The 26,463-nt window shown below is 36.0% G+C and overlaps 1 protein-coding gene across 3 annotated transcripts in view; it reads left to right on the forward strand.

Annotated features, from left to right (window-relative positions):
• The window catches only part of CSMD3 (CUB and Sushi multiple domains 3), a 688,054-nt gene that overhangs the window by 527,076 nt on the left and 134,515 nt on the right, over window positions 1-26,463 (forward strand). For 2 of the 3 annotated variants that reach the window (XM_054193012.1, XM_054193014.1), the window contains one exon: window positions 26,344-26,457. The exons of the other annotated variant lie outside the window; for it this stretch is intronic. In XM_054193012.1, the coding sequence (XP_054048987.1) occupies window positions 26,344-26,457 (114 nt within the window). The remainder of the gene's footprint in view (window positions 1-26,343; window positions 26,458-26,463) is intronic. 3 annotated transcript variants of the gene reach the window in all.

The following is a 26,463-nucleotide window of genomic DNA, read 5'->3' on the forward strand; positions in this document are numbered from 1 at the left end:
AATTTGAAATGTATTTTAAGAGGTCATAAAAAGACTGCCCAAATATGGCTACTTGGTGAGAGGAAGTTGCTTTGAGTTGCTACCTAGAGAAGATGATAAATTTCTGTTTGGGGGGCAGGTGTGCAAAGCCAACGAAGGATGCTAGTCCTAGTGTTTCTGATGGGTTCCACCTTTGGTATGTCAATTAGGCAGGAGAATGGAAGAGGACCATATCATTCAATGATTACAAGGCATAAATAGCAGAAGTGACAGGAAGAACAGGATTAGTAGTGTATATACATATGTATGGATACATATACATATGCATGTATGTTGTCAAAGGGTGAAGCCTCCCTGAAAGCAACACTTAGCTAATGAGACTTGCCCAGCTCTAACTGATTGCATGAGTGTTGCATGCACTGGGAAGGCAAACTTTGTTATTGTCATGGGGTGAGGCCTACCCAAGAACAATGCTCAGATTGTGGGACACCTGTACCACATCTGTCCAGGTCTAACAGAAAAAAAAATTCTAGTATGTGCAGAAAAGAAGAAAAACCCCCACAGATTAAAATTGTGAAAGAGTTACCCTAAGGTGGAAATGGAATATATAGGCATCAGAATGCCAGGCAAGACTCAGGCGTGTCAAGCATTTGGTGCAAGTATTTTGTTTCCCTGCATGTATGGTACCGGTCACAGCTTGAGTGGAGGACTTGGTATCTTGGCCAGTGTGAGGGTGAAGTTACATGTATGTCATAGAACAAAAATCTTAAACTATCACTACCTACTTCTATCCACTACATTATCCACCCTGCTTTGTAAATATATTTGGGATTATGTGTCATTGAGTTTGTGCTTCTCTTGTTGTGACTACCACACCACAAATTCCACTCTAACAGTATAGGTTCTACATGTAACACTGGATGGACATCTCTGTTTTTTGCTTTAATACTAGAGGCCTGCATAGACCTGTCATTTTCAAATATATGTGATGGTGAACATCCACTTGCACTGTTTAGAAGTGATCATAGTCAACCAGAAACAGGTTGCTACAAAAACTGTTTTTTGTGAGGTTTCTTTTTATGATTGAATCACCAAGTCAAACTGTTATTTCTCCAAGCCACCTGTTCCTCCTCCTCTCCTCCTTCTTTTCCCTTTTCCCAGTCTCTATAAAGACTGTGGATCCTTAAGCAAGCTGGTTTGGCGATAATCTTCTTGTCTATGCTTTCAGGGGTGGTGTCAAGAGAATAGTAAAAATCCTCAAAATATTGCCATATACTATTAAGAATTATTAAAAATGTTGAGGCTTCATATTGTGTTGTACAGAGAGGGTAAATCTTGTAATATTATTACTTCGGTGGTTATTCGGTTTAAGTATTGTTGACCAATGTCTGATAATTTACAGGAAACAGTATTTTAAGTAAAAGTTCATGACTTCATTTTGCATGTCATGTCCAATTAAATATTTCATTTTAAATTCATTTTTAAGATCAAAGTACAGAGTAAAAACCTTAAAATAATTTAATATACCTCTAACATAAGCATGCTTATTTTTTTCAGTCTTATGCTACTGATCCATCTTTCCCTTCTTTTTCTTAGAATCATAGAATTATAGAATCGCAAAATCATATAGGCTGGAAAAGATCCATAAGGTGATCGACTTTAGCCATTAACCTTACACTTCCAACTCCACCACTAAACCATGTCCCTAAGTGCAACTTCTACATATCTTTTAAATACTTTTCTGTATAGTGACTCAACCACTTCCCTGGGCAGCCTGTTCTAATGCTTGACAACCCTTCTGGTAGAGAAATTTTTCCCAATATCCAATCCACAGCCTTTGCTTCGTCCACTAAGTGGGTCACCTTGTCATAGAAGGAGATCAGGCTAGTCCAGCAGGACCTGCCTTTCATGCATCCATGCTGACTGGCTCTGATCACCTGCTTGTCCTGTATGTGCCACATGTTGGCACTCAAGATGATCTTCTCCATAACCTACCCTGTCACCGAGCTCAGACTGGCAGACCTCTAATTCTCTGGATCCTCCTTCCTGCCCTTCTTCTAGATGGGTGTCACATTGGCTAACCTCCAGCCAACTGGAACTTCCCCAGTTAGCCAGGGCTGCTGTTAAATCAATGTAAATTCCTCTTGGGTGAGTTCATATCACCTAGTTGAAATCAGATCAGTCAGAATTAGTATGTTAATGGTTAAAAGGAACACAAGTTTCTTGTGCTACTGTAGTATGGCTTTTCTTTTCTTTGTTTCTCTTTCCTGTTATTTTTTGGGGGGAATGTTCTTTCCTTTTGCTTGGCAAAGCTCTTTCTCAGAGATGGTTTTATAGTTATGAACTTTACAGGTACTTAACTTTTGGGTTTGGATTTATTTATTAAATTAGTTATTGCTAAAATGCAAATATTCTTAGCATTTCAAAAAAGTCCCAATCTGTACTTTAACACATACAATATTTCAATTTTCATGTAATTTTAATGGCTGTACTTAAAGTTTTCCATAGCCTCTGTCACTACATCATGAATATCCTGCATGTATGCATCGCTAGGTTTATTAGATTGTTTGGATGCTTCCATCTGGGCCTGTGGAAGTTCAAAATATTCTTTTTGTGAGCTTTTGGGTTTTGGTGATGTTTTTTTATTTTTTTTTTGGGGGGTGGGGGTGGTGGTGGTGGTGTTTCTTTTGGGGGGGGGTGGAGCAGGGGTATAACTGAAAGCTGTTGGTATAATTGCAGCCTGACATTGTGTCATAATATTAATGAGATTTTCACTCTGATTTCTCTGGTGGTTTCATTTCCTGTCATACTGTTCAAAACCAGGTCTGAGATGTCTTAACTCATTCTAAGATTTAGTATCTTCATATTGTATCCAAGGTGAATAAGTTTTCTTTTCATCTCATGTGTGAAGGAGGTGTCTACATTTTAGCATCTAATGATTTTGATGGTAGTTTAAAAGATCAGACTCTGAACTGAAATAGGAAGTGCACTAGAAAATATAGACCAAAGGGATGGTGTGATGGTTAAACTGAAGTTTAAAAATTTATGTCACCTAGTTTTGATCACAGTTGAAGCTTTTAGTATTGTATTGTAGTATTTAGTATTTAGTATTGTAAATTTTAAAAACTGGTATATCTGCTGAAATGTGTGGTAAAATCCTTAGCTGAAAGGAAAGACAAGGTATTCTAATACGTTGACTATAGATGAATGTCGGAAGATGTTGGAGTGGGAGACGGACCCGGAGTAACGATGGAATCTCAATATGAGTATGATCGTTCTCCTTTTATTCAAGTTTTCACAGAGTATATATAGACAGGCAATAAGAGCACGCGCTAGCGGCAGCTATATGATTGGCTTACAGTCTCTGTTCACGCACTGTCCATGCAGTTCATTCACAGATCAGATTGGTTACAAGAATTCACATAGTAAATTACTTAGTCATTAGCACATGTTTTCTACCTTCTCAGTTCCCGTTTTTCCCATGTACTAATTCCATCTTCTACCACCTGTTTTGCCCTTAATCTAATCTCTCATAGTAGGGAGGCTGGCTCACATGACCATTTTCTCTCAGACACATTCCTACAATACCCCCTTTTACTTCTTGAGCCAGCCAGACCTTATGCATGGCATTTTCTATCATGTCAGTCACTTTGCGGAGAACACATGAGGCTACCATAATCAATAATAATATAACCAACAGTAGCATGAGCCCTTGCTTTAGTAAGTCTGATAACCATCCCGTTATACCCCATGAGTTTGACCAATCATCGAAACCATTTTTGACCGCTTTTAATTTGGACATGTTATCCTTGTTGTGACGCTCTTAGCAGGTTATATACTAAACACAATTAAAAAGAGAATCAAAAAGAACCCTGCTAAGGCAATAAATACCCTGATTCCTAAATTTAGCCCAGAAAGCCAATTTCTTTGGATTTACCCACGAGAAATCCTTTTGTAATATTTCAAATACATTGCGGTTGCTGACAGCACAAGCGACCCTGGAAAAACAATCGTGGTAACATTTCGATCATCATAGTTACTGGTTTTGAAAAGGTATGTGGCAAAAATACCCACTCTAACGCAGTCAGGCTCTTTGCGAGTACATCATCCCACTGTCCTATGAGGGCATAAAGTTGAAATTCTTGTAGGAAGGTGTTCAATGCGTCTTGCAGCAGTAGTAGACTATATCTTATCTTTCAACATGCTGTGATGCCTTCTGAGCTGTTGGGGTTAATGAACATAGAATTTATGGGGGGGGGGGCGGGGGCAGACACAGTGCTTCCGGGCATCCCCTGTGTCTTCAAAGTGTGCTCATGTCTCTCTCCCACTCTCTGACCCGAGACAGCCTCCTTATATCCTGCACTGGATTGAGTGGAGAAGTACAGGCTAGAGTCGCTGCATGCATGGCCAGTGCATGCAGCGAGTCCCACCAGACTCTCCTGCACTGGACTGAGTAGAAAAGTACAGGCTAGAGTTGCTGCATGCGTGGCCAGGGTATGCAGCGAGTCTCACCAAACTCATGATCCAGCTCTGCTAACAGCGGCTGTCTGATACATGACCATATTGTTGTAATCCCTTCTTGTTATCTTCTTCTGTGAAGGTCGGGTTCTCATGGATACACACATAGTTTTTAGAGCAACATATTCTACAACTCGTACAAGGGTACGATGCAAAGCGGCATTTACAGCTGATCATATAATGCTTATTAAACACGGCAAACAGCATACTAAACATAACAGACAAATTCCTTCCGCACAGGCGATGAGTATAATTTGCTTCAACCAACCCCACCCCCAAGTCCATCCAGCAAAGAGATTTCACCCAGTGGTCTCCACAAGTTGCTGGTTCGGTCGGTGCAGTTCCTGCAACTGGGCATGGATGGATTTGGAGTGGTCACTTAGATTCATACAATACAGTCCTTTAAAATCTTGACAACCATGTCTGTGAGCTGAAAGCAAAAAACCAGTAGCAGTTCTGTTTTGCAACATCGCATATCGAATACTATCTACATCTAGCAATAACTCAGAAACAGCGGTACTAGTAGCATTGTTAAACTTATCCTTGGCAGCAAGAGAGTCCTTGTTATCACGAATCCTTGGCAGCAAAAGAGTCCTTGTTAGCAAGAGAGCATGCGGACTCCCTGTTCTTGCTGGTACTGTGCTTTGATCTTCTTCCACAACAGGCCAAGATTCTCAAGCAGCTAGATAAGGTGTCTGTGAGTCCATTACAGGCGTATGTCATCCAAATGTTTTTCTTGCAAGCACCCGAGACTGAATAACAATTGGTGTGATATCTGTGTTTTCCAGCACCCAGGTGCGAGTCCCTTGCGTGTATTTACAGTCCTCCTCGCCGATTTTCCATTGCTTTCCCATATTCCACCCCCTTGCTCAAGAGACCGCTTCTGCTGGGTTCATTTTAGTCTCGCAGGGTATAACACAGAGCAATCTACTAAGGCATGCAATAACATATACACATATAGGAAAAAACCAAAAACATATCTCTATGGTACTGATTTGAATCAGATGTCCTATTTCTCTTTTTCTGATGCTTTCTCGTAATGCTTATGGCATACTTTTGTGCTAACGTGGCACATTTCCCATCTAATTGTTCCTGTTTGGTTTCTTCTTTTTTTTTTTTTTTTTTTTTCCTCTCCTTTTTTTTCATTCTTTTTCTTTTTTTTTCTTTTTTTTTCCTTTTTTCATTTTTTTTTCTTCCCCATCACTTACGACTGACATAAAAGTCTGCCTTTGCAACAAGAGCTCAGTTTCTCATTTTTCCTTAAGTTTCTCATTTTCATACAGAGCATCCTATAGATTTTGGCTCAACTCCTTTTCCCAATCAACCATGACCTTATAGACAAACAACAAACAACCAGCGATACGCCCTGCACGGGCGAGCCGTTCCCGAGAGTGTAAACGTGTCGGCTCATGAAAACTCCCCCAATATTTCAGGACTTCCATCAGTTCTACAGCCCATCCTGGTGTATCTACTTGGGGCGCGCTCGCCTTACGTCTAAACACTGTGTATATACAAACTTCTTCACTTGACGGAGTGTCAGCCCTAGATGCATACGAGAACAGTACCACACCGGGCAGAACACCTGCTCAAGTGGAGTCACCTAACGACACTGCACACAACAAAAAGCAAACAGTAGCACACATACTGATCAACAGGTATAAGCTGGCGCCCACACACACTTACACAGCAGACATACAAAAACAGCACTTTTATCTCAGGGAGACGAATGGGGAGGGGAGGGGGTGAGGTGGGCAATGTCAGGAGCAAACAGCTCCGGCTCTGTCCGTCTCAGCTGACATTCTGCCTCCTCCATCGGCCTCAGATGGAGCAGAGGGGATCAGCAGGGGATTGTCCCAGACCTTCGGACCTGGCCTGTTCGATCCCCCTCCCGTGGGTTGTAATGCTGCAAAAGCCCCGGCTGCCGTGGCTCGCTCCGCCTTCATATCTTGTAAGGTCGATAACACCAACCACCACGTCGTTGCTAACGGTGATGCCTCTTTGTCTCCTTTACTTATCACTTCCCACAGTTTTTTCCCAACAGCCTCCCGTATTTCTGGTTTGAAAGCTGTCTGGGGCTCTGGTGCGAATCCGTTCTCTCTGCACCAGGTTAACAACGTTCGGAGCATACGCTCATCGTATTTCACCCCTCTCTTAGAGAGGATATGCAGGAGAAGTCTTAATATAGCCCCTTCTTCTTTTGTTACTTGTTGCCCCATCTCCTGCCCCGGCTTAATCAGTTTGAGCAACAGTTTCGCTGGTGTTTCAATCCCTCTCTTAGAGAGGATCCCAGCGAGTAGCGTGGCCGCAGCTTCTGTTTCCATAGCTGCGCCTGGGAGGTGAGGAGCGACCTCACGCCGTTGTCTGCTCCCGCTGATGCGCCCAAGCAGCACGTCTCCCAGCCGAAGTTTCCCACTCCCCTCCTCTAGCTGCTTACCGCAGTCTCGGAGAACTCAGTCGCGCTGAACCATCCTCTGCTACCAGATGTCGGAAGATGTTGGAGTGGGAGACGGACCCGGAGTAACGATGGAATCTCAATATGAGTATGATCGTTCTCCTTTTATTCAAGTTTTCACAGAGTATATATAGACAGGCAATAAGAGCACGCGCTAGCGGCAGCTATATGATTGGCTTACAGTCTCTGTTCACGCACTGTCCATGCAGTTCATTCACAGATCAGATTGGTTACAAGAATTCACATAGTAAATTACTTAGTCATTAGCACAACATGTTTTCTACCTTCTCAGTTCCCGTTTTTCCCATGTACTAATTCCATCTTCTACCACCTGTTTTGCCCTTAATCTAATCTCTCATAGTAGGGAGGCTGGCTCACATGACCATTTTCTCTCAGACACATTCCTACAGATGAAGATGATTTCCACTAGTCGCTCAGGATTATAGTGGTTTCACTCATACCACTTTGATAAATGCAGAGTGACTAACATGAATTAAAAATTGAGTCATTAATTTCTGCAGCTTTATAATATTATTAAAAATAATTATTATAACATTTATTAATTAAAATAATGAAAATATGGTAATTTAAATAAGAAAAAAACCATAATGATAACATTCTCATCACACCTAGGATGAGATCTGTATCACTTCTGCGCTGCTGTTCTGCTAAAAATCAAATGACAAGCTTATAGTTATGCAAGATTCACTTTTTCCACAAACAAAAAAGTTTCTCATTTAGCTCTTGAAACATTTCACTTTGAAACATTCCCTAAATTTTGAGTTCACATTTAAGTTATAGACTCAGGCAGACAGGCAACACATCTGTGCCAGACTTGAAACTCTGATGAATATTTACATCTACTTTAGGGATCTTTTTATGAAGTCCTTTTCCTCCTGTTTACAGCTATCAAATGGATGAAATATTTCATTTTTTTTTCTTTCACAGGTTTTCTTTATATACCTTTTGATAATTGATATGAAGGAATTTTTCAATGTTTCCTAAGTTATTTTCTTATTTTCCACTGGGAGTTGTTTTGGGTTTGCCTACTAATGAAAAGAAAAATGATAATTCATGTATTAATTTCATCCATAACATTCAGTAAGATGAAGTGATAATTTGTTTCAGATGAATGGACTGATGAATCATCTGATCTAAACAATAACATTTACTAGTAGGATAATAAAAGATAATTATTATACTCAGAAAGCTGTTGTACTTTTAATTAGTAGCTCTAAATTAGCTGAGAGGTGATTGAAGAACCAAACAGCTTTTTCAAAGTGACTCTTCCATTAAATCTAGAACCCTTATTACTTAATAAAATGGGTTAAATTTAACCTGGTAACTTAATAAAATTTTATTCTTAATTGTACCTCAAATAAAATAACATTAGATGATTTTTATTATTAATTTTGTTGTTGTTGTTGTTGTTGCTATTGTTGTTATTCCAGAGTTAAAATTGTTTATTCCTTCTATTATGTGTGTTACTTAAGAGGTTCGTGTCCCTCTGGTCCCTACATGAGCATTAGAGAGAGGCTTAACCACAAATTTATTAAGGGGAGACCAGCCTTCAAATTTAGGGACCGTGTTTAAATACCTCATTAGCCAATTTCATGTTCCCTTACTATATTTTTTTTGTCATAAATTTCTTACATTGAAAAATCAGTTCTTGCCAGAACTATAGTGAAGAGGTTTGTAAAGTCCAACTAAGTTGAACTTCATGTTGTTTGTGCCTTCGGAGGTAATAGTTTTATGAATGGTTTTGTAATTACAGTCCCAAGAACCATCAAAAAAATATTTTTTCATAATCGGCCATCTCTAGCAAAATTCCTTCTGTTATATATAGGCTTCTATTAAAATCTACAGGAAAACAACTAAAAGTTGCAGGCATGTTTTATTTCTTCTTCAGTCCAGAGACTGATATATAAAAATAAGCAATAAACAAAATTAATGTTTTATTTTAATCAGTGTACTCCTCTTTCTTTCCATAAAAACTTGCTAAGACAGTCATATGCTATAAAAGTGTGATTCAGATTTGTTTTCTAAAAGCAAATAAGCAATTGTATAAGAAAGCAATGAAGCAGGACTAGAAAATGCTGCCTGTGCTCAAGATTAGCAAGATCTCCACATTTGGAAGATGCAGACACAGTTCAGAACACTTTTGTAGTAGCAGGGCAATTGCCTCCTGCACTGTGCTGCTTCTAACTTCTTCCACTCGTATTTGTTCATAAAACGAGCAAAAGAAGTGACCACAGAGCATGCAATGTACACGTTAGCTGTACAGTCTTGGATTTTTCTTCTTCCATCCTGTTCACATACCCGCTGCGGGAGACTATGAAAGAAAATGTCAGCGCTAGGCTACAATTACTGGCCCTGAGAGAAGTGTGCCACCTAATTGTCTTTTCCCCTTCAGGATATCCTGCCTACTTGCGTCTCATAATGGCGAAGAATTGTCTTTTATTTAGATAAGATCCTGGAGAGAAGGAAATAAGTACATTTTAAATTTAGGATGTGAATAAAAGCTTTTGCACAAAAGCAGGGAGGAGACTATTTTAAATAAATGTGAGTGTTGGACTATGCATATTATGCCTCAAAACCCAGGATCCTCAAGGTGATGAGATTATTAAGAAATGGAGCAATAAAGTAGAAGTGACAGTGCAATGATAAGAACTTGTCGTTAATACCTGGATACTAAGAAATGAAACATTTCCTTTCCCTTCATTATCTTCAATAATTGACTCACATCTGCTTATTCTCATTGCCTTAATTCTCATTGCTGATGTTCTTAATAATGACTTAGAAACATGAGTACATATTTTATATTAAATTAAAGTAAAAAGTCAGAATGTGTCTCTAATACTTGAAATAAATTAAATTTACAAAGACTAATGCCTAAATTAAATACTTAAATAAGCATACGCTGGCAGGCCTGTATAGGGCAAGAGTTTTCTGTTGATTACTGTGGCTGAGTACTTATATTAAAATTCCTCCCATATATCTTTAATAACTTTACTGAGAAATTAAAAGCAAATTGGCATAAAGTGGTTCTAAAACCACTGTACAAAGATAGACAACTCCTTCAATTTAAGGCTCTCAGTTACCTAATATTGAGAGTTCCCTAATTTAGACATATTGATTAAGAATCTAAAAATAAATGAAATGAATACCAGCTTCAGTCAGCCTTAAAACGAATTTGATCACTGAATTTCTTGTTAGCACTATTTTTTTACCAGTTATAAATTGAAAAACAAATTTTCCTATTAAGAATACTTTAAAAAAAGCTATTTTAAATTAATCTATCTGGTTTTTTTTTCCAGTTTTCTATTGACTAGGAATGTATTTAGACTTAGGAATTAGAGTTGGGTGATCACAATACGGGTTGAAATCATATAAATGATCATATAAATGCTTCAAGTTTTAGACAACAAATTTATGTGGGAGAATGAACTTGGGAAAAAAGGATATATTCAAGTTCTGTACCTTGTTTAGAAGAGCTTTTAATGATTTTCTATCTGTCTAATTCTGAAATAAGATACTGTAGTTTTATTATATAACTTATTTCTAATCATTAGTATTTTTCTTGGTGTCTGCAGTTGTGAATAATATTTATAGTTTCAGCCATCTAACTAGAAATTAACCTGAATAAGAGAGAGATAATTAAAAAAATTCTCATCCTTAAATATGGCTTTTAATATAAAAAAAATAGATAAAAGTCTATGGTTTTGTGACAACTCATGCTTATAATTTATTTTCTATTTTTTTTGTGGTGGCTATTCCTCCAAAGATTATTGTATTGAAAAAACCTCAACAAGAAAACCAAACCAGGCTTAATTAAAATAAGAGGTCTTGTTCTAGACTAATCTCATTAAATCAAAATTTTTATTTACTTTTCAAAATAAGGCTACCTAAGAGTTAGACTAATGTTTCCTGGACCCTATTCAAAGTGGTAAATTTTACACTGAGTGCATCTGTAATCCAAATTTATTTTGTTCTTCCAGAATGTAACTCACTGGAAACAAATAAGAAATCTTCTTGATAAAGGAGGCAAAGAAACTGAGCCTACCACACTTTTCCTCAACCATGTTAATATGACTTCTCTGTAGCTCTTTAAAAATAAATAAATATCAGAAACAAATACAACAATATTAAAAGAAACCCTTTTACAGAATTAATATTAGCAAGCATAATCTTTATGAAATAATACTTTTGTTAAAAGTCATCTGATGCACTCATTACTGTTTACAGGGATGTTTGAAGACTCTTCAGCAGCATTGGTAAATCCATTCTATTATATTTGCTTATGTGTTTTCCCCATCTCCATCAGTAATTCTGAGGGTAATTCTTTGTATATGTAAATAATAATGTAGTTTCTTATTTATTATAGAATCATAGAATCAGGGAAAAATTTGGGTTGGAAGGGACCTTTAAAGTTGATTCAGTCTACTCCCCCTGCCAAGGGCAGGGACATCTTTCACTAGATCAGGTTGCTCAAAGCCCTGTCCAACCTGACCCTGAACACTTCTGGGGGTGGAGCACCCACAGCTTCTCTGGGCAACCTCTTCCAGTGTCTCACCACCATCATCATAAAGATAATTTCTTCCTTACATCCGATCTGAATCTACCGTCTTCTAGTTTAAAACTGTTGCCCATGGTGTATACAAAGAAAAAATAAAATGGAAGAAAAGTTTCTTGAAAAATTGATTGTGCTTTATGTGTCAACAACAGAACATCTGATGTACAGTGAAAAGCAGATCCAGAGTTAACAAGTATTAGAAATATTTTCTTTACTCCAGAGGAGCTATATAACTGTGAATCTTGTCCAAGATTCAATTTTAAAACCCAAGGAAGTCAAAAGAAGTATCCCAGAGAGGAGTCTGCCTCTGGGATATACTAATCCATTTTGTTCCATGAATGGGATGTCAAATAAGAAACAATAGAATTTGCTGATAAAGGCATACAGCTTCAGGTGCAGAAATCATATTGTTTAAGTGAGTTCATCTATTAAATAGGGTACATCATGCAACACAGTACAAGATAAGAGGATATGCCAGCAACTAGCTTCTGCAACAGAAGTTCCAAAGAATGTAGCTGTAAATAGATTAATGTCAAACAACTGCAATGTGGATATGTATTCACACCGTACAATGTGAATACATGCCCAAGGACTGAAGTAATTAGCAAAATATCCTTTTGTAGGTAGAGAGGTCAAACATAGTTACACAGATAATAAGTTAGGGGGAGTCCAGACCCTGCCTCCCTTAAGACAAAAATGTTCCTTAGCAATAAGGAAACACCTCTATTGTGAGATACTTGACAGTGTGTCTTTTTAGTTGGGATTGTGTTCATTATGGCTAATGAGAGGATGTAAGAATTTAGATTAAATAATTTCCTTTTTCTTGTTTTAACTTTTTTTTTTTTAAATGTATACTTCTTATCACATAGGAGGAGCAATGGAGAGAAGGAACCAGAAACCATTCTATAAAAATGTTTAAAAAATAGCAAGGGAGAATAAATATTTGTGTGTTAAATAAGTTGGGCAAAGCACTTAATCTCTCTGTATCTCTGTTTATCCATCTGTAAAACAGAATAATAACATTAACCTCGAAGAAATCCTATGGAAATTAATCGGAGTAACACTTAAACAATTAAGTACAAAAAGGTACTGTGTAAACCTGAAGTGAAATACAAGTCCTGTGTTTTATGTTACACCAAGAAAACACATGAACCCTGGCAGTAAGCAATGAACTGTTTTTTTACAGTCTCACATATTCCCTTTGAAGTCCTACCATTTTCTTGTAGCTTATGTACCCTTGAGTTGTTACCTGTGATGTATCACAATGTGATACAGGGTTTGCAGGCTAAAAAACCTGAACATTTCAATAACAAAAAGTATATAGAGATGAACAGTAGGTACACTTTTCTATTATTTGGTAAAATCTAATGGAATTTATTAAGGCAGAAAAATTGTTTTGGTCGTTAAAATCTTATAGCTAGTTTGAGTAAATAAAAAGAAAAGGTATTAATGATGCTTTTCAAAAATTTATTTTCTTATCTACTACGTTCAGTTTGCTCCCTGATGGATGTTCAGAGAAGCGAACACATATTTCTTTCACCCTTTCTGTTCACTTCAAGGTAGATTTGAAGCTAGAAGTTCAATCGAAAGCTGAAAGAACTGAGGGACAAAAGCTGAAAACTGGCATCTTAAAAATGGTGATATTTTCTTTGGGATGCAGAAGTAAAAGAGTTAATTTAAAATGAGCAGCTAGGAACAGCTTTTATTTCTTTATAAAGTTTCTCAGTTCAAATAAAATGTCAACTAATAGTTCTGAAAGTTTCATAATCATCTGATCTCTCAGCAGTGGAGGTTAATTTCTTGCTGAGAGAAAAATGGTTGAAGGAGATTCAACCTTCTGGTTGAGAAAACAGTTCAAAGTGTAATTATATGTATCCTATGTAATATATTTTAATGTATTCAATCAGCTCTCCATTTTTAATGTTTGTAAATTGCCAGTTACTGAGATCAAAGACTTCTGGATTTTTTAATACCATTTTATAAACTTAAGGCTGTCAATAGTGCAGTCAAATGTGGAATGATGTTATGCTACCTGCAACATATGTGATTGTAATGTGCATATATAGGTAGTTAATATAAAGTGGAGTATAAACATCTCTGTTGCTGTCCTTTTGTTGAGTGCATACTCCTTTCTGCTTAAAGAAGATAATATCCTATGCCATGAATAATGAAATGGAAATAATTTCAGAATTTGAAACTTGGTACCTTTATAAAATAAAATTTCTTAAAAAAATATGCTTATACTTACCTACCTTAGATGTTACTATTTGTATTATCACAGCTGAAGTCTGAGTATATCAGTATTCATATTAAAATCATGAAGACTCCAGACTCAGTCAGGGTCATACTGATTAAAATTTAGACGTAAATAAATTAGGAATACACAGAGGGGAAAAATTTTTAATGATAAAAGCCCTGGACAATGAAATAATTTGCCTAAATGCATGCTGTAGTGCTGTAGTTTCATCACTTGAAGTATTTAAATCAAGACTTTATGGTCTTAATAGCTCTAAATTCTGAGGCCATAGACCTGGAGCATAAGAATCATCATGATACTAGGTCAGAAAACAAGGATCTGCCTAACAGTGTCCTTTTAGCAGCAATAAACATGAAAATCCAGGAAAAATATAATCTTAGGACAATGCTTACTGATTGTTTGCAGAAGTACTTTTTCAGTCTCCATTAATCTGTGACTGAAGGAGCTGTTGATCTATACATAGTACCTTTGGTTTTGGTAGCTCCTCATGAGTTCTTCCATTAATTTACATAACTGCTTTTTTAGCGCATTTAGGTTTAGCATTTATGACATCCGGTAGCAAGCACTTCCACTCCTTAAGCATATATTGTGTAAAGAAATATGTCCCCAGTTTTAAAGATGCTATAGTCTTTTTTCACTTGATGCTCTCCAATTCTTATACTTGAAAGGACTGTAAAAAATCATTCCCTGTTCAATTTCTCCATAGATCTCATGGCCTTATAGATTTCTACCATATTTACCCTGTAATAATCTCCTTTTCAGAATGAAGAATTCAAATCTATTCATGATGCAAAAGAGACCATTACATAATTGCTTTTATCCTGCTCATCCTTCTCTGTATGTTTTCTAATTTCACTCTTGGATTTTCCAGAGGGCAGAGGAAAATATCTATCCATCACACCTGGGATTTTCACATTTGTATTATAATTGCTTGTTGTTCTCTGTTCTTTTCTTGATAACTGCTAATATTTTATTCCCGTTCTGTCACTACTGAGCACTAGATGTTTCACAGGAGTTCTCAGTGATAACCTTAAGATCTCAGTCCAGGGTGGTTAATAGCTAGTTCAAAGCCCATAATTGTGAATATAAAGTAGGTTTATTTTTCCCTTATGTGCAGAACTTTACACTAAATTTCATCTAATATTTTATCACTAGTCATTCGTTACTGTCATCATTAATGTCTTTCTGTAACTTTTCAGTTGGTTCTTGCTTTTACTTTTTAGAAAACTTAATGCCATCAAGATATTTTGTAACTGTTACTTGCATCTTTTTAAAATAATTTAAGAATATATTGAAAATCATGGTTCCTGACACACGTGCCTGCACAGTTCTGTGCATGAAAAAACTATTTATGCCTACTGTTGTTTTCCTAAATTTCCTAAACCATGTAATTTTTTTTTCTTTTAAACAGCATTTGCTGAAATACCTTGTTGACTGTTTTTTTGAAATTGTGAAATGAGATTCTCTTTATAGTTAACATATACATGATTTTCTTAAGATAAAAAATCTAACTTGTGTCCTACGTGATTAAAATGTCATGTAGGCAAAGAAGGTATTAAGTACCTCAGCCTTCTCCTCATCCTTTGTCACCATGTTACTGCTCTTCTCTAATAATCGATGGAGATTCTCCTTAGTCCTCCGTTTAGTACAAATGTATTTATAGGAACTCTTTTAGTGTTCTTAACATCCAAAGCCAGTTTAAGCTCTACTTGGGCTTTGGCCCTTTTAATTTTCTCCCTACATAGTCTTAAAACATCTTTGTAGTTTTCCTGAGTGGCCTCTCCCTTCTTCCAAAGGCCGTAAATTCTCCTTTTAACCTGAGTTGTAACTGTATCTCTCTGTTCAGCCAGGCTGGTCTTTTTTCCCCCCGCTTGTTTTTTGGCACATGGGTGTGGCCTGCTCCTGTGCCTTTAAGACTTCCCTCTTGAAAAATGACCAGCCTTCCTGGACACCTTTTCTCTTCAGAACTGCCTCCCAAGGGACTCTGTCAAGCAAGCTCCTGAAAAGACCAAAGTCCGGCCTCCGGCAGTCCATGGCAGCAATTCTGTTGACCCCCCTCCTTGCTTCTCTAAGAATCGAAAACTCAATCATTTTGTGATCATGAGTAGCAATAATTATCCATTGTCATAGACATTTGCGCTCTCAAGCTTTGCCTATTGGTTTTGTAAAACAACCTCAGAAAACACAGCATGTGCAAGGTAGATGTGAAACACAATTCCCTCTTTATTCTGGTTTTAGTTAGGACTATAACGTTAATCACTAATGGATCTGGCAGGCATTATAATAGATTTAAGACGTATTGTATTAGATACCAGAAAAATACCTAATTAAAAACCATTACTAGTGACCAAAGACCTACCTTAGTTGTGAAGAAAGACTACATGTAGGACTGAAATAATATAGAAAAATGTCTGCATATCTGATGATGTGTTTCAATAAGATATTTTGAAACTATGGTGTACTTTTACATCAAACAATACAGTACCTGACTTATTAGGAGGTTTTTACATGCAACTGTTCTTCAGATTAAATCAATGCTAAATTTCTCATTGTCACTCCAATCAGTGCTCTGGGTCTGTTCACTCGCTCTCAGCCTATTAAATAAAGTATGGTTATTGCTTATAACTATCTATCTCTATTTTTGACAAACTGTTCTACTTGGGCTGTATTATCATTTCAACATCCTTTCCCTGGTTTAGAAATACCATTGGCAATATTTGAGAGGAAAAGGTATATTTTTCACTCAAAGCTTTCAGACTGCCATTCTTCCAAAAAATAAAGGAAAAAAGAGTAAGTCTTAAGCAAATGTCATAGGAATAGAGGCCTTTTTCTATTTAAATGTAGTGTTAGGATTTAAATGGAACTAAGATATGCCATAAAGAATTCAAAAGTTTGCCAGCATGCTACAGTTATTAGAAAAAAAAGTCATCTTAATCATATATGTAGCAGTGTTACTTTTTTTGTTTAGTGGATATGCTTGTATCTTGGTTTGTATCTTTTATTTTTCTTCTGTACATCTATTTTTCTCTTGTACTTTTCGCTAGCTTTCACAAGTGCTTTGTTTTCCCTCTTTTGCCCATATTATTATTCTCTCTGTTTTTCCAAGCGTTCTTATTTTATACGAACTAAATGTAACTAAATGAAAGAACATGCACATTGGGGTTGAACAGTCCAATCTGTGATGTTTGATTATTTTTGATGCTGAGCATTATCATTTCTCATTCGGCATAAATACAGTCAGTTTTCTGACTTGAAGTATAGTAAACGTTCTCCATATTAAACAGAATACCAAAATAGATAGTATTTGTGAAGTTTTTTTTTTTCATTAACTGTTACTGTTTCACACATTACATGCTATAAGATTGGACAAAAAGATATGCAACAACTTGTACTGAAGTGGCAGCTGAATGTGAGCTGTATGTGACAAGTACATATATCAACAGAATAAGACACAACTAAGCAAGCATTAGTAAACCATTTGTGAAGTTCTTTCCTGGCTAGAAGCATCCCTGCTTCATGCCAGTTGCACTAGAAACTTCTAGAACCAGGAGCTTGTCATAGTTTAGTGCTTCTTGTCTTACTGATACATCAACTTCTTTTGTATTGAATGCTTACTGTTCATTATAATTGGTGAATCTCATTAATTGAAGGAAAACCCAGTGTAAATTGTTAGTATTTGCATGGGTCGTTGATTTGATATATTTTAAATTAAATTTTGGAGAAGTCTTATTCTTCTACTTTCAAAAGTAATTACATATAAACACACAAGAGTAAATAGGGCATAAGTGTCATTAAAGGCAAATTGTCTGTCAGTATACAATTGAATACTTTGATAGTCATGTTAGGTGCAAAAGGAACATATCCTTTTCTTGTCCTTTTCACATCGTATGTCCTTATTTCCTTCTTAAAAAAAAAACCAAAACACAAACAAAAACAAAACCCAAAAAACAAAACAGTCTACTTCAGAGGAAAATAATGTTTTCTGTTGCTGGACATGTGACGTGTTATAAGATGTCAGCTTGTGCATGGGTAAAAACACATTGGTTTATTTAACACATATTTATTTATTTTTTATTTAATTGGATATAATTTCAGGTCTTCAATTTATAGTCAAGTTCTTAAAAGACTGCTTTGTAAAACAAGAAGAATAAATTGTGTCTGTAAGGTCAAAACATTATGGATGAGGTTCAACTCAGCTTTCTTCAGCCGTGTAAAAATTAAGTATCTAGTTTACATTAGTTGTCTAGGTTCCCGCTCTGTGTAATGGAGAAAGATAGGCCCCTCCAGAGCATGATTCATTCTGCTTCAGGAAAAATTTCAAGAAACAGCCACAAAAAGCTATTTAACTTTTAGGTAGCTTAGGCAAAATGGGATACATTCAACGTTTTAAGTATACAATTGATCTTAAGAACTTTAAAGGTAGTTGAAATGGTAAGGCACAGTTTTTGTCTGCAAGGGTAAATAAACCAATATATAATATAATATAATATAATATAATATAATATAATATAATATAATATAATATAATATAATATATAAATTGTATTTAAAATAAAATACACTGTTTTGACTTTCTTTACTCTAGTATTGTGCTGTTGCAGATCCAGAAAGTGTTTCACATGTATGCATAATGAGTCAGGCGAGGAGAGAGGGATGTGAGCTGCAGAAAGGGAGACTGAGGTTTGAAGCCTGGAGGAGAATCATAATTTATGTAATGTAGTCAACTTCACTGATTTTAGGAGCAAGCAAGGAATGTGTTAATTAGGAGAGTTCATCCCTGTTCCAGCTCTAGGAAAAGGCCTGAGTCTCACTTTTCTCCCTTTTTATATGGAATTATGCCTATTTCTGGGGAAATACGCATGTAGCCTTTTCTGTCCAATTTCATTTGAATTCCTCATTCTGAGCATCTAGTGTTTCTAACTGCCCCATCTCCTGTCCGCAAACATATTTTTATTGTCTTTTCATGCATTCAGATAAACAGTTTATTTTCTCAAACGTGAGAAGATGCAGCATTTCCCATCTCCTTCTTCCCTTCCTCTCTGGGAATGCAGGCATACAGTAACAAGAAAGAGGACGGGCCAGCATGTTTTCACTGAACACTTTCTTTACAGGAGAAAAACAAAGGAAGAACAGCAGAGTATGGTTTACAGCTCAGACCTAGATTTTTGCACTCCTGCTTTTTGTGTCTCTGAGATAGGTATTTTCTTTGCCTTCATGAGGCGGAGGAAAACAGCTACTGAGAGCTTTAAGAACCAGCCCTCTTTTTGCCCTTCCTAACCTGTTCCTTGTTTGGAGAGAGAATCCTTTATTCTTTCTTATTGTCCCTAATCTTCTGGATGTCCTGCTAGGAAATGGAGGACTCCAGAACAATAGCTGAGATTACCCATGGAACACCAATAGATTGTAATGAAAGGCATATAGTTCAGTAAAGACTTTTTCCACAGACTGAGAGATTAAGAACTAGACAGTGGTGCATGTCAGATACATTGTGAAGTAGTATAAATTCACATTAATTTGCCCTATGCAAGTACAGTTAGGTGGCACACCTGTGTGTGGTTTGGAAAATCTCCATGACTTTTATGTTGACTATTGTTATTAAATGTAACTTTATTCGAGTATACTTAATTTGCTAATAACAGTAAATTTATGATATACATATGATGATACAGAAATACAACTCCATTATATTTCAGGGCTTCTGTAGGTTTGCGTTGTATTGTCATACCTTTATACATTGGGAAAATTGTTTAAGGGCAATCTATAGCTTCAATAGCTATAGAAAAAATATTTAATTATGTATTTATGTGTATTATGGGTCTATATATGTGTTCCTTTTACCTTTTGACATCTTTAGCATCTTTTAATTTTCAGTTATTTCATGTTTTCTCTTTCTTTTTATAACTGATTATTTTTTGTAATATAATTTTTATTTTTTTTATCTATTCATTTCAGTTGCTCAGTTCCTCTTGTTAATAGTTATCTGTTGAGCATAAGCAGTTCTCTACCCTTAGTCCTGTCGGTAAAAATACCCCTTCTAGTGGTTTACACATAAACCCGTCACTAGTCTTATTTTGACTTCTAGTCTGCAGCTCACCCAAGAGGCTTATACAGTTAGAATTAGTTTTTTACTGCTTCCAAGCTCAGGAACAATAGACAGCTGTTTTATTCTGATATTTCCTTTGAAATGGATTGAGATTTACCCAACAGGATAATACTAGTAGGGATTTTATGTTATGGCATATGCTAAAAAGTGTCAAACATTACAGAGAAATCTAACTGGTATCACTAAAGATTACTGCTACAGACACGGAGTAGGCCGAATGTATTAACAGTAACTGGCAGACAACCAAATGTTTGGAAATGTACGAGGAGAAACATTCAAAAAAATGACACCTCTGGTACTAATTTCATTTAAAAATTAAATAATGGTAGTAACACAGCTAACTCAGAGATACTCAGCTGTTGTTCTGTCAAATTGAAGTATTCCACTGAACAGTACAAGATCAGATCTTCCAATTTGTTTCTGTGAGCTGGGCAAAATTTGTTTCCTTACTGAAAGCAATATTCCTATATGCATGAATTCTGTAAGGCCATCTCTTTAGGATGTCATCTTTCCGTCTTTCCTTCAAAAACCTCCTCAGTGATTACTGAACAATTTCTTTTCAAAGTGCCCAACATACATTTAAGTTATCTTGCAGTTTTGCTAGACATTTTTCTCAGGCAGAAGGGGGTGAATATGAGTTTATTTAATGTCTACATTAGTATAATTTAATTTAAAAATATTGAGTCAGTCCATCCTTACAGTCTATTTCTAGTTCATCCTAATTACAAAAGAAAACTTCATACGTTTTTTCTTATCTGTTGCTTGTTATGAAGCTAAATACTTAAATCAAAGGGATTACTCACAGAGAAAGTCTACGTGCCAGCAGGAGGAGACATACATGTTGTAAGTGTGGGTAGCCTCTGACTTTTTTAACAATATAGTGAAAGTCATTTTTCTCCTTTCACCGTAAGTTAAGACAGCAGTAAGTCATAGTAAACCTTTCTGCCTTCAGCATCTGTGAGTTTATTAACCTTACTTTCTATGTTAAACTATTTTATGTAAAACTCTTGGCTTACAGTACATGAATGTTAAGCTACTTCATATGAATAAATAACAGATCTTAAATTTAAAATCCTCCTAGATGCGGATACTCTCTGTTTATTCATGCATTTTATCTTTTTCAAGCCTACTCCGTGGCTAGTTCTAAGTGTCTTGAAGGTGACATCCAAAGGAAATGGTAGAAGAACTGAAAAATGTAAATGATGTCCTGTTTCTCACAAAAGAAATGAAATCTCTTTCCTCCCCTCATCTTCCTTAAAAAAAAGCTTTTCTGAAACTCCTGCAATGAAATCTAGAGTGATTGTCATCATACTAATGTGGTCAGATCTCAATGCAGTTTTTTGATCTTGTGAAGAATTCCTGTCTTTCTTATGGGAACGGGCACAAGAGTTTCTCCTATCCAATGATCATTTGATTGATGACCATTATTGGATCAGCCGTAAAGCCTTGCTGAGTCTTTCACATTGTGAGAGTATCTCACACAATAGTTACCTGCTTTCTGCTTCCTATATTTAAGCCTGAATCCTGCTTATTTAAAGCATGCTTTTCTTCACTGTCATTTATCATTTAGCTGACTGGCCATGATCCACCACTTAGCACAGTGACTGGGATCTCCAGACATGAGAGTTAAGATGCATGAGAAGTCTTCATTTCTTGCTTCTTAGTGCATACTTGCTGTCTTTAATCACCATAAAGACCATTTCTCTAGTGAGAGATTTCTCTTTCCCTGTGTTTTAAAGAAGATTGTAACTCCTGAATGATGTTGCTATCTTTTTCTTTTCTTTTTTTTTTTCTCAAAAAAAATTACATATGGTATTATAATTCCTTTATAAGACCTGCTATGAAAAACATCACAGCTAAATCATAAGTAAAGAGAGGATCTCATCAGTGGAGCTGATGAAGAATTGGATTTTTTTTTTTCACTGTGAAATAAAATCTCCATGCTGTTGTGAGCAGAACTCTCTTTTGGAAAGATTATTTAGTCTGATGACAGAAATTCTGTTTGAATGTATGAGAGGCTAGTTTTTGCAGAGTAACTTCAAATTCTGAGAAAGTCCTCTAGCTCTGTAAGAAGACCAATGTGTATACTACAACTGTTAGACAACTGAACACCTTAATTTTTCATTCACATTCAGAAGAAACTTATTTTAAACACAGTGGAAAAAAATATCTAAAACACCATGCTCAAGCACAATTTAAAATTATCATTCATAACAAGCAAATTGCTTTATCTGGGTGTTGGTCTGTGGGGCTTTTTTTTTTTTCAGTTCTTCAAAACTAATTTGGCACAAAAGAAATGGTGTTGTTACTGTAGAAAATTGCAACCATGATACAGGCCATGTATATCTTTCCCAGAGTGAAACAGGGTTTTTTTATTTCTGTTTTGAAACAGTTCCTGATTGGAGATATATATGTATATTAAGAATTGCAGAGGTAATATCTTAATAAATTACCTACATAATGGGACAGAGCTGCAAACTCAGCAAGTTTGCAGATGACATAAAACTGGATGAGTGTCTGATACAACATATGGGTGTGCTGCCATTCAGAGGGACCTCAAAGTCTGAGAGAAATGGGGAGACAGGAAGCTCATGAAGTTCAACAAAGGGAAGTAAGGAGTCTGCACCTAAGGAATAACCCTGTGCACCAGTACAGACTGGCCAGCTAGCTGAAAAGCAGGTTTGCAGAAAAGGTCCTGAGGGTCCTGATGATTGCCAAGCTGAACAGGAGCTAGCAATGTGCCTTTGTGGTAAAGAATGCCACCAGCCTTGTGGGAGGCATTCAGCAAAGCGTTGCCAGCAGCTCAAGGGATGTGATCCTCCTCTCTTCAGCACTAGTGAGATGCATTTGGGGTGCTGTATCCAGTGGTGGTCTCCCCATTACAAGAGAGACATGGGCATACTGGAGTAAGTTCAGCGAAGGACGACGCAGATGATTAAGGGCCGGGAGCATCGGACGTGTGAGGAGAGGCTGAAAGAGCTGGGACTGTTCAGCCTTCAGAAGAGAAAGCATAGGGCGGGTCTCGTCAACGTGTATAAATATCTAGGTGGTAAAGAAGGTAGAGCCAGACTTCTTAGTGGTGCCCAGTGACAGAACAAGGGGCAACGGGCAGAAACTGAAACAGGAAATTCCCTTTAAACAAAAGAGAAAAACTGTTACTGTAAGGGAGATTGGACACTGGATCAGGTTGGTCAGAGGTTTTGGGGTCTCCCTCCCTGGAGTTATTCAAACCTGACTGGACATGGGCCTGCGCAATCTGCTTTAAATGGCCCTTCTTTGTGCAAGAGGACTGGACTGGATGATCTCAGGAGGCTGAGAATATTCTCTGATTTTGTGATTGGAATTATACTGAGAATATTGTTCATTTAATACCATAAATTCCATTTAAAAAGACAGAAACAAATTCTATATGTTTGTTTTTCATTTTTAAAATGAAACTGAAAGTTCTTTGATGAAATTTTTAAACACACTATTATTTAATGCCAATTCCATCTGCTTTTAGGTGCTTTCCAAACTCATTAAAAGTATGCAGATCTTATACTGATGAAGGCCACAGAAACATCTAGATATTTAGAAGGAAGGAAAGTTACCTTGTTTAGCTTTTGCCTGATTAAAAGGGAACTTGCTTTTGCTGACGTATTTTGAATTAATGGATTCCCTCAGTTTCCTAAATTAATGACAGTATTAATACTGAACCTCACTTGGAATTTTGACAGCAAAAACCTCACATAAATGGAAAAGTATAAAAAGCACAGAAATGTATTTTGTTTGGTTTTGAGGAAATACATAAATTGGTGTCATATGTATGAAAATTCCAAGACAAAATCTTCTTTGGATACTCTAGCATTGTTCATCTTGTAAAATAAGACACACCTAAATATCTGAGCAATAGGTTAAGCCACAAAATACAGAGATAAATATACTGTCTTTTTAAATAGCATTGCTACAAAGCAGTGAAGGCCAAGATGAACATAAATTCAGGAATAATTTGCAGCCCAACTTTAGACGTCAAATTTGGACAGGTGACTTCCAGTCTTCCGTGATACTTGACATGGAATAGCAAGTGATTGAGAGTCAGTCACTCTATAGAGAATACTTATTCATCCTTTTAAAAAAAAAATACATCACCCCCCAAATTCTTCAGTTAAAATGATTTGATCTTTATTTGGACTTGGTAATTATTTTTTAATGAGTTTCCCAAGGGCATATTATACTGGATACTCACATTTATATTTTATTAGCTTTTGTTAGTTTTGAAGCAGATATTTTTGGTATTGTCTTGGTTTGGTTTTGATTTTGTTCTTTTTTTAAAGAAAATTCTTTTCAAATACTAGAAAGTAAACAGAATAAACGCGTGTCAAATGGGGTAGACAACAATGACATACTAATCACCTTAAATCTCTTCATAATATATTTGATTTCAAGCCAGTGATAACTTTTGGTTACCTTCTCAGATTTTCACTGTATTTTTTTTAGAAATGCACAATCAACAGTGAAAAAACAGTTACCAGAAATGATATGTGGACCTTTTCTCTTTCCAAAATGACCAATTTTAAGTTACATATTTTTTCACTTCCTTCAGTGTTATACCCTTAGACAGAGAAGTGCTTAAGACAAAGCTGGAGGCAACAACAATCTTGAAATACTTATGAAATGTAGAAACGACCTTTGAATTTGGCTCACTATATGGTATAATTGCCATGTAAATATTTTATAATGGCCCATTACAACACAAATATAACTTATCAGTTCTACTCTTACAGTCTTCCCAAGATACAGCTCTTGGTTATGTGTGCTTGTTATGTCTCAGCACTTGCCTGAATTTTCCATACATAGTTTGCAACTTAATTCAAAATGGGAAATAGCTGTGGAAGTCACAAGGAACTTTACTTGGCTCAGTGGCAAAATAAGATTTGATAAAAGTACAAATGTGATAGAAACAATTAGCTGGATTAAGTTTGTTAGTTATCTTTAGCAACAACAGAATACTCGGATGCAGATGAATACTATTTTAAAAATAAGAGAAGCTAGTAAAAACATAAATGTTTAATTTTCTGGTGATGGGAATAAAAATGATGGAGGTAGTTTGGCATCTGACTTTTGGTTCCTCCTCAAAATGGACAAAAGTCTTTGGAAGTGTCTTAGACAGTTTTAAAATTACTTTTGTTTGTACATTTTATAAATATAAAATCCAGGCTTTCCATTCAAAAGAGGTTTTCTTTTAAAAAATTAACTTCTGTTCTTGAAAAGAGAGTATGATAAGATCTTGAGTTGGCAAGGTGGAACTGCCTTTTTTTTAAATCACTAAAAAAAAAAGAAAAAAGACAAAGTCAACAATTTGAAGACTTCACATTTTTATTATACTGTTTTTAAACCTTTAAGGGTGTATAAACTGGAAGAATTGAAGGTGCCTAGCTTCATCCTTTATAACAAAATATACCACATAAAGATGTTATAGAACATATGGCAAACAAATATAATCTAGTAGCAACACACTGGAATACTTATCCCAAAATGTCTAACCTGGACAATGACCCAGTACTGTTTCTGTTTCTCGTTATAAGTGTTCCAATATTTTCAAATATCCAATAGTTTCAAATATCTAACTACTTCCACCTTTTTACCTTTGTACTCCTTGAGTCATTTTCCCCTCCATTGCTGGTAATGGTGATAAAATTAGGATGTAAATGTTTTGTAGGTACTAGGGCCAGAATTAATCCAAACAATTCTTTTTTTTCTTTTCACTGTTTACTTGTATTGAAAGTGCAAACACCTGTGATGTGAGTGTGCTGCACGGATCTTTGAACTTAAGTGCAAAAATAACATCTTGAATTGAGTTGTTCTACTAGCATGCCTTTAAAAAATAATAGTTTTTGTGATTTGGTATATGTATTCTGAAAAGTGTTTGTTGCTTTGAATCAGTTGCTCATTTATTTCACAAAGGTAAAGATGCACTGAATGTTAATGTTCTTAAGAAAAATGAAACATTCCAAAGTAACACTTAGAGGCTTATCAACAAAATTAATTAATAAACCACAATATATAGCAATACGCCTAGAATTACAGAGGAGGATATTGCACTGTGTTGGGTGGAAGAAAGCAGAGAATTTGAAAGCATATTCAACATCAGAAAAATGGTTTTGTTCCCTCATTACTAAAATCTTTCAACAAGTATATGTATGGTTTGTGTACCTTCATTGCCTCTTTTATATATATATAATTACATTTTTATTCATTTACTGCTGTAATGGTATGAAAAAACACTTTAAACACCAGGACAGCTGATTAAGTGATCAGAGAAATCAATCAATAAATAATTTTTTTATTTAAATATTTTAAAAAAATATATTAATGTGTATTTTGTTCTCTTCTTTCTTTTTTTTTTTTTCCCCTTTCTCATTCTGTCCCCACATTTTTTGGCCATTGGTACCTCTTGCTTTTTCTCCTTCCTGCCTGGTCAGTGGTTTTTGGCCAGTTTGTATTTTTCCAGACATCACTCCATGATGTTGTTGAAGTATATGATGGCCCAACTCTGCAGTCATCTTTGTTATCCTCTCTCTCAGGATCTCATTCAGGTATCT

Source organism: Rissa tridactyla, chromosome 2, assembly GCF_028500815.1.
Source record: "Rissa tridactyla isolate bRisTri1 chromosome 2, bRisTri1.patW.cur.20221130, whole genome shotgun sequence".
Lineage (NCBI taxonomy): Eukaryota > Metazoa > Chordata > Aves > Charadriiformes > Laridae > Rissa > Rissa tridactyla.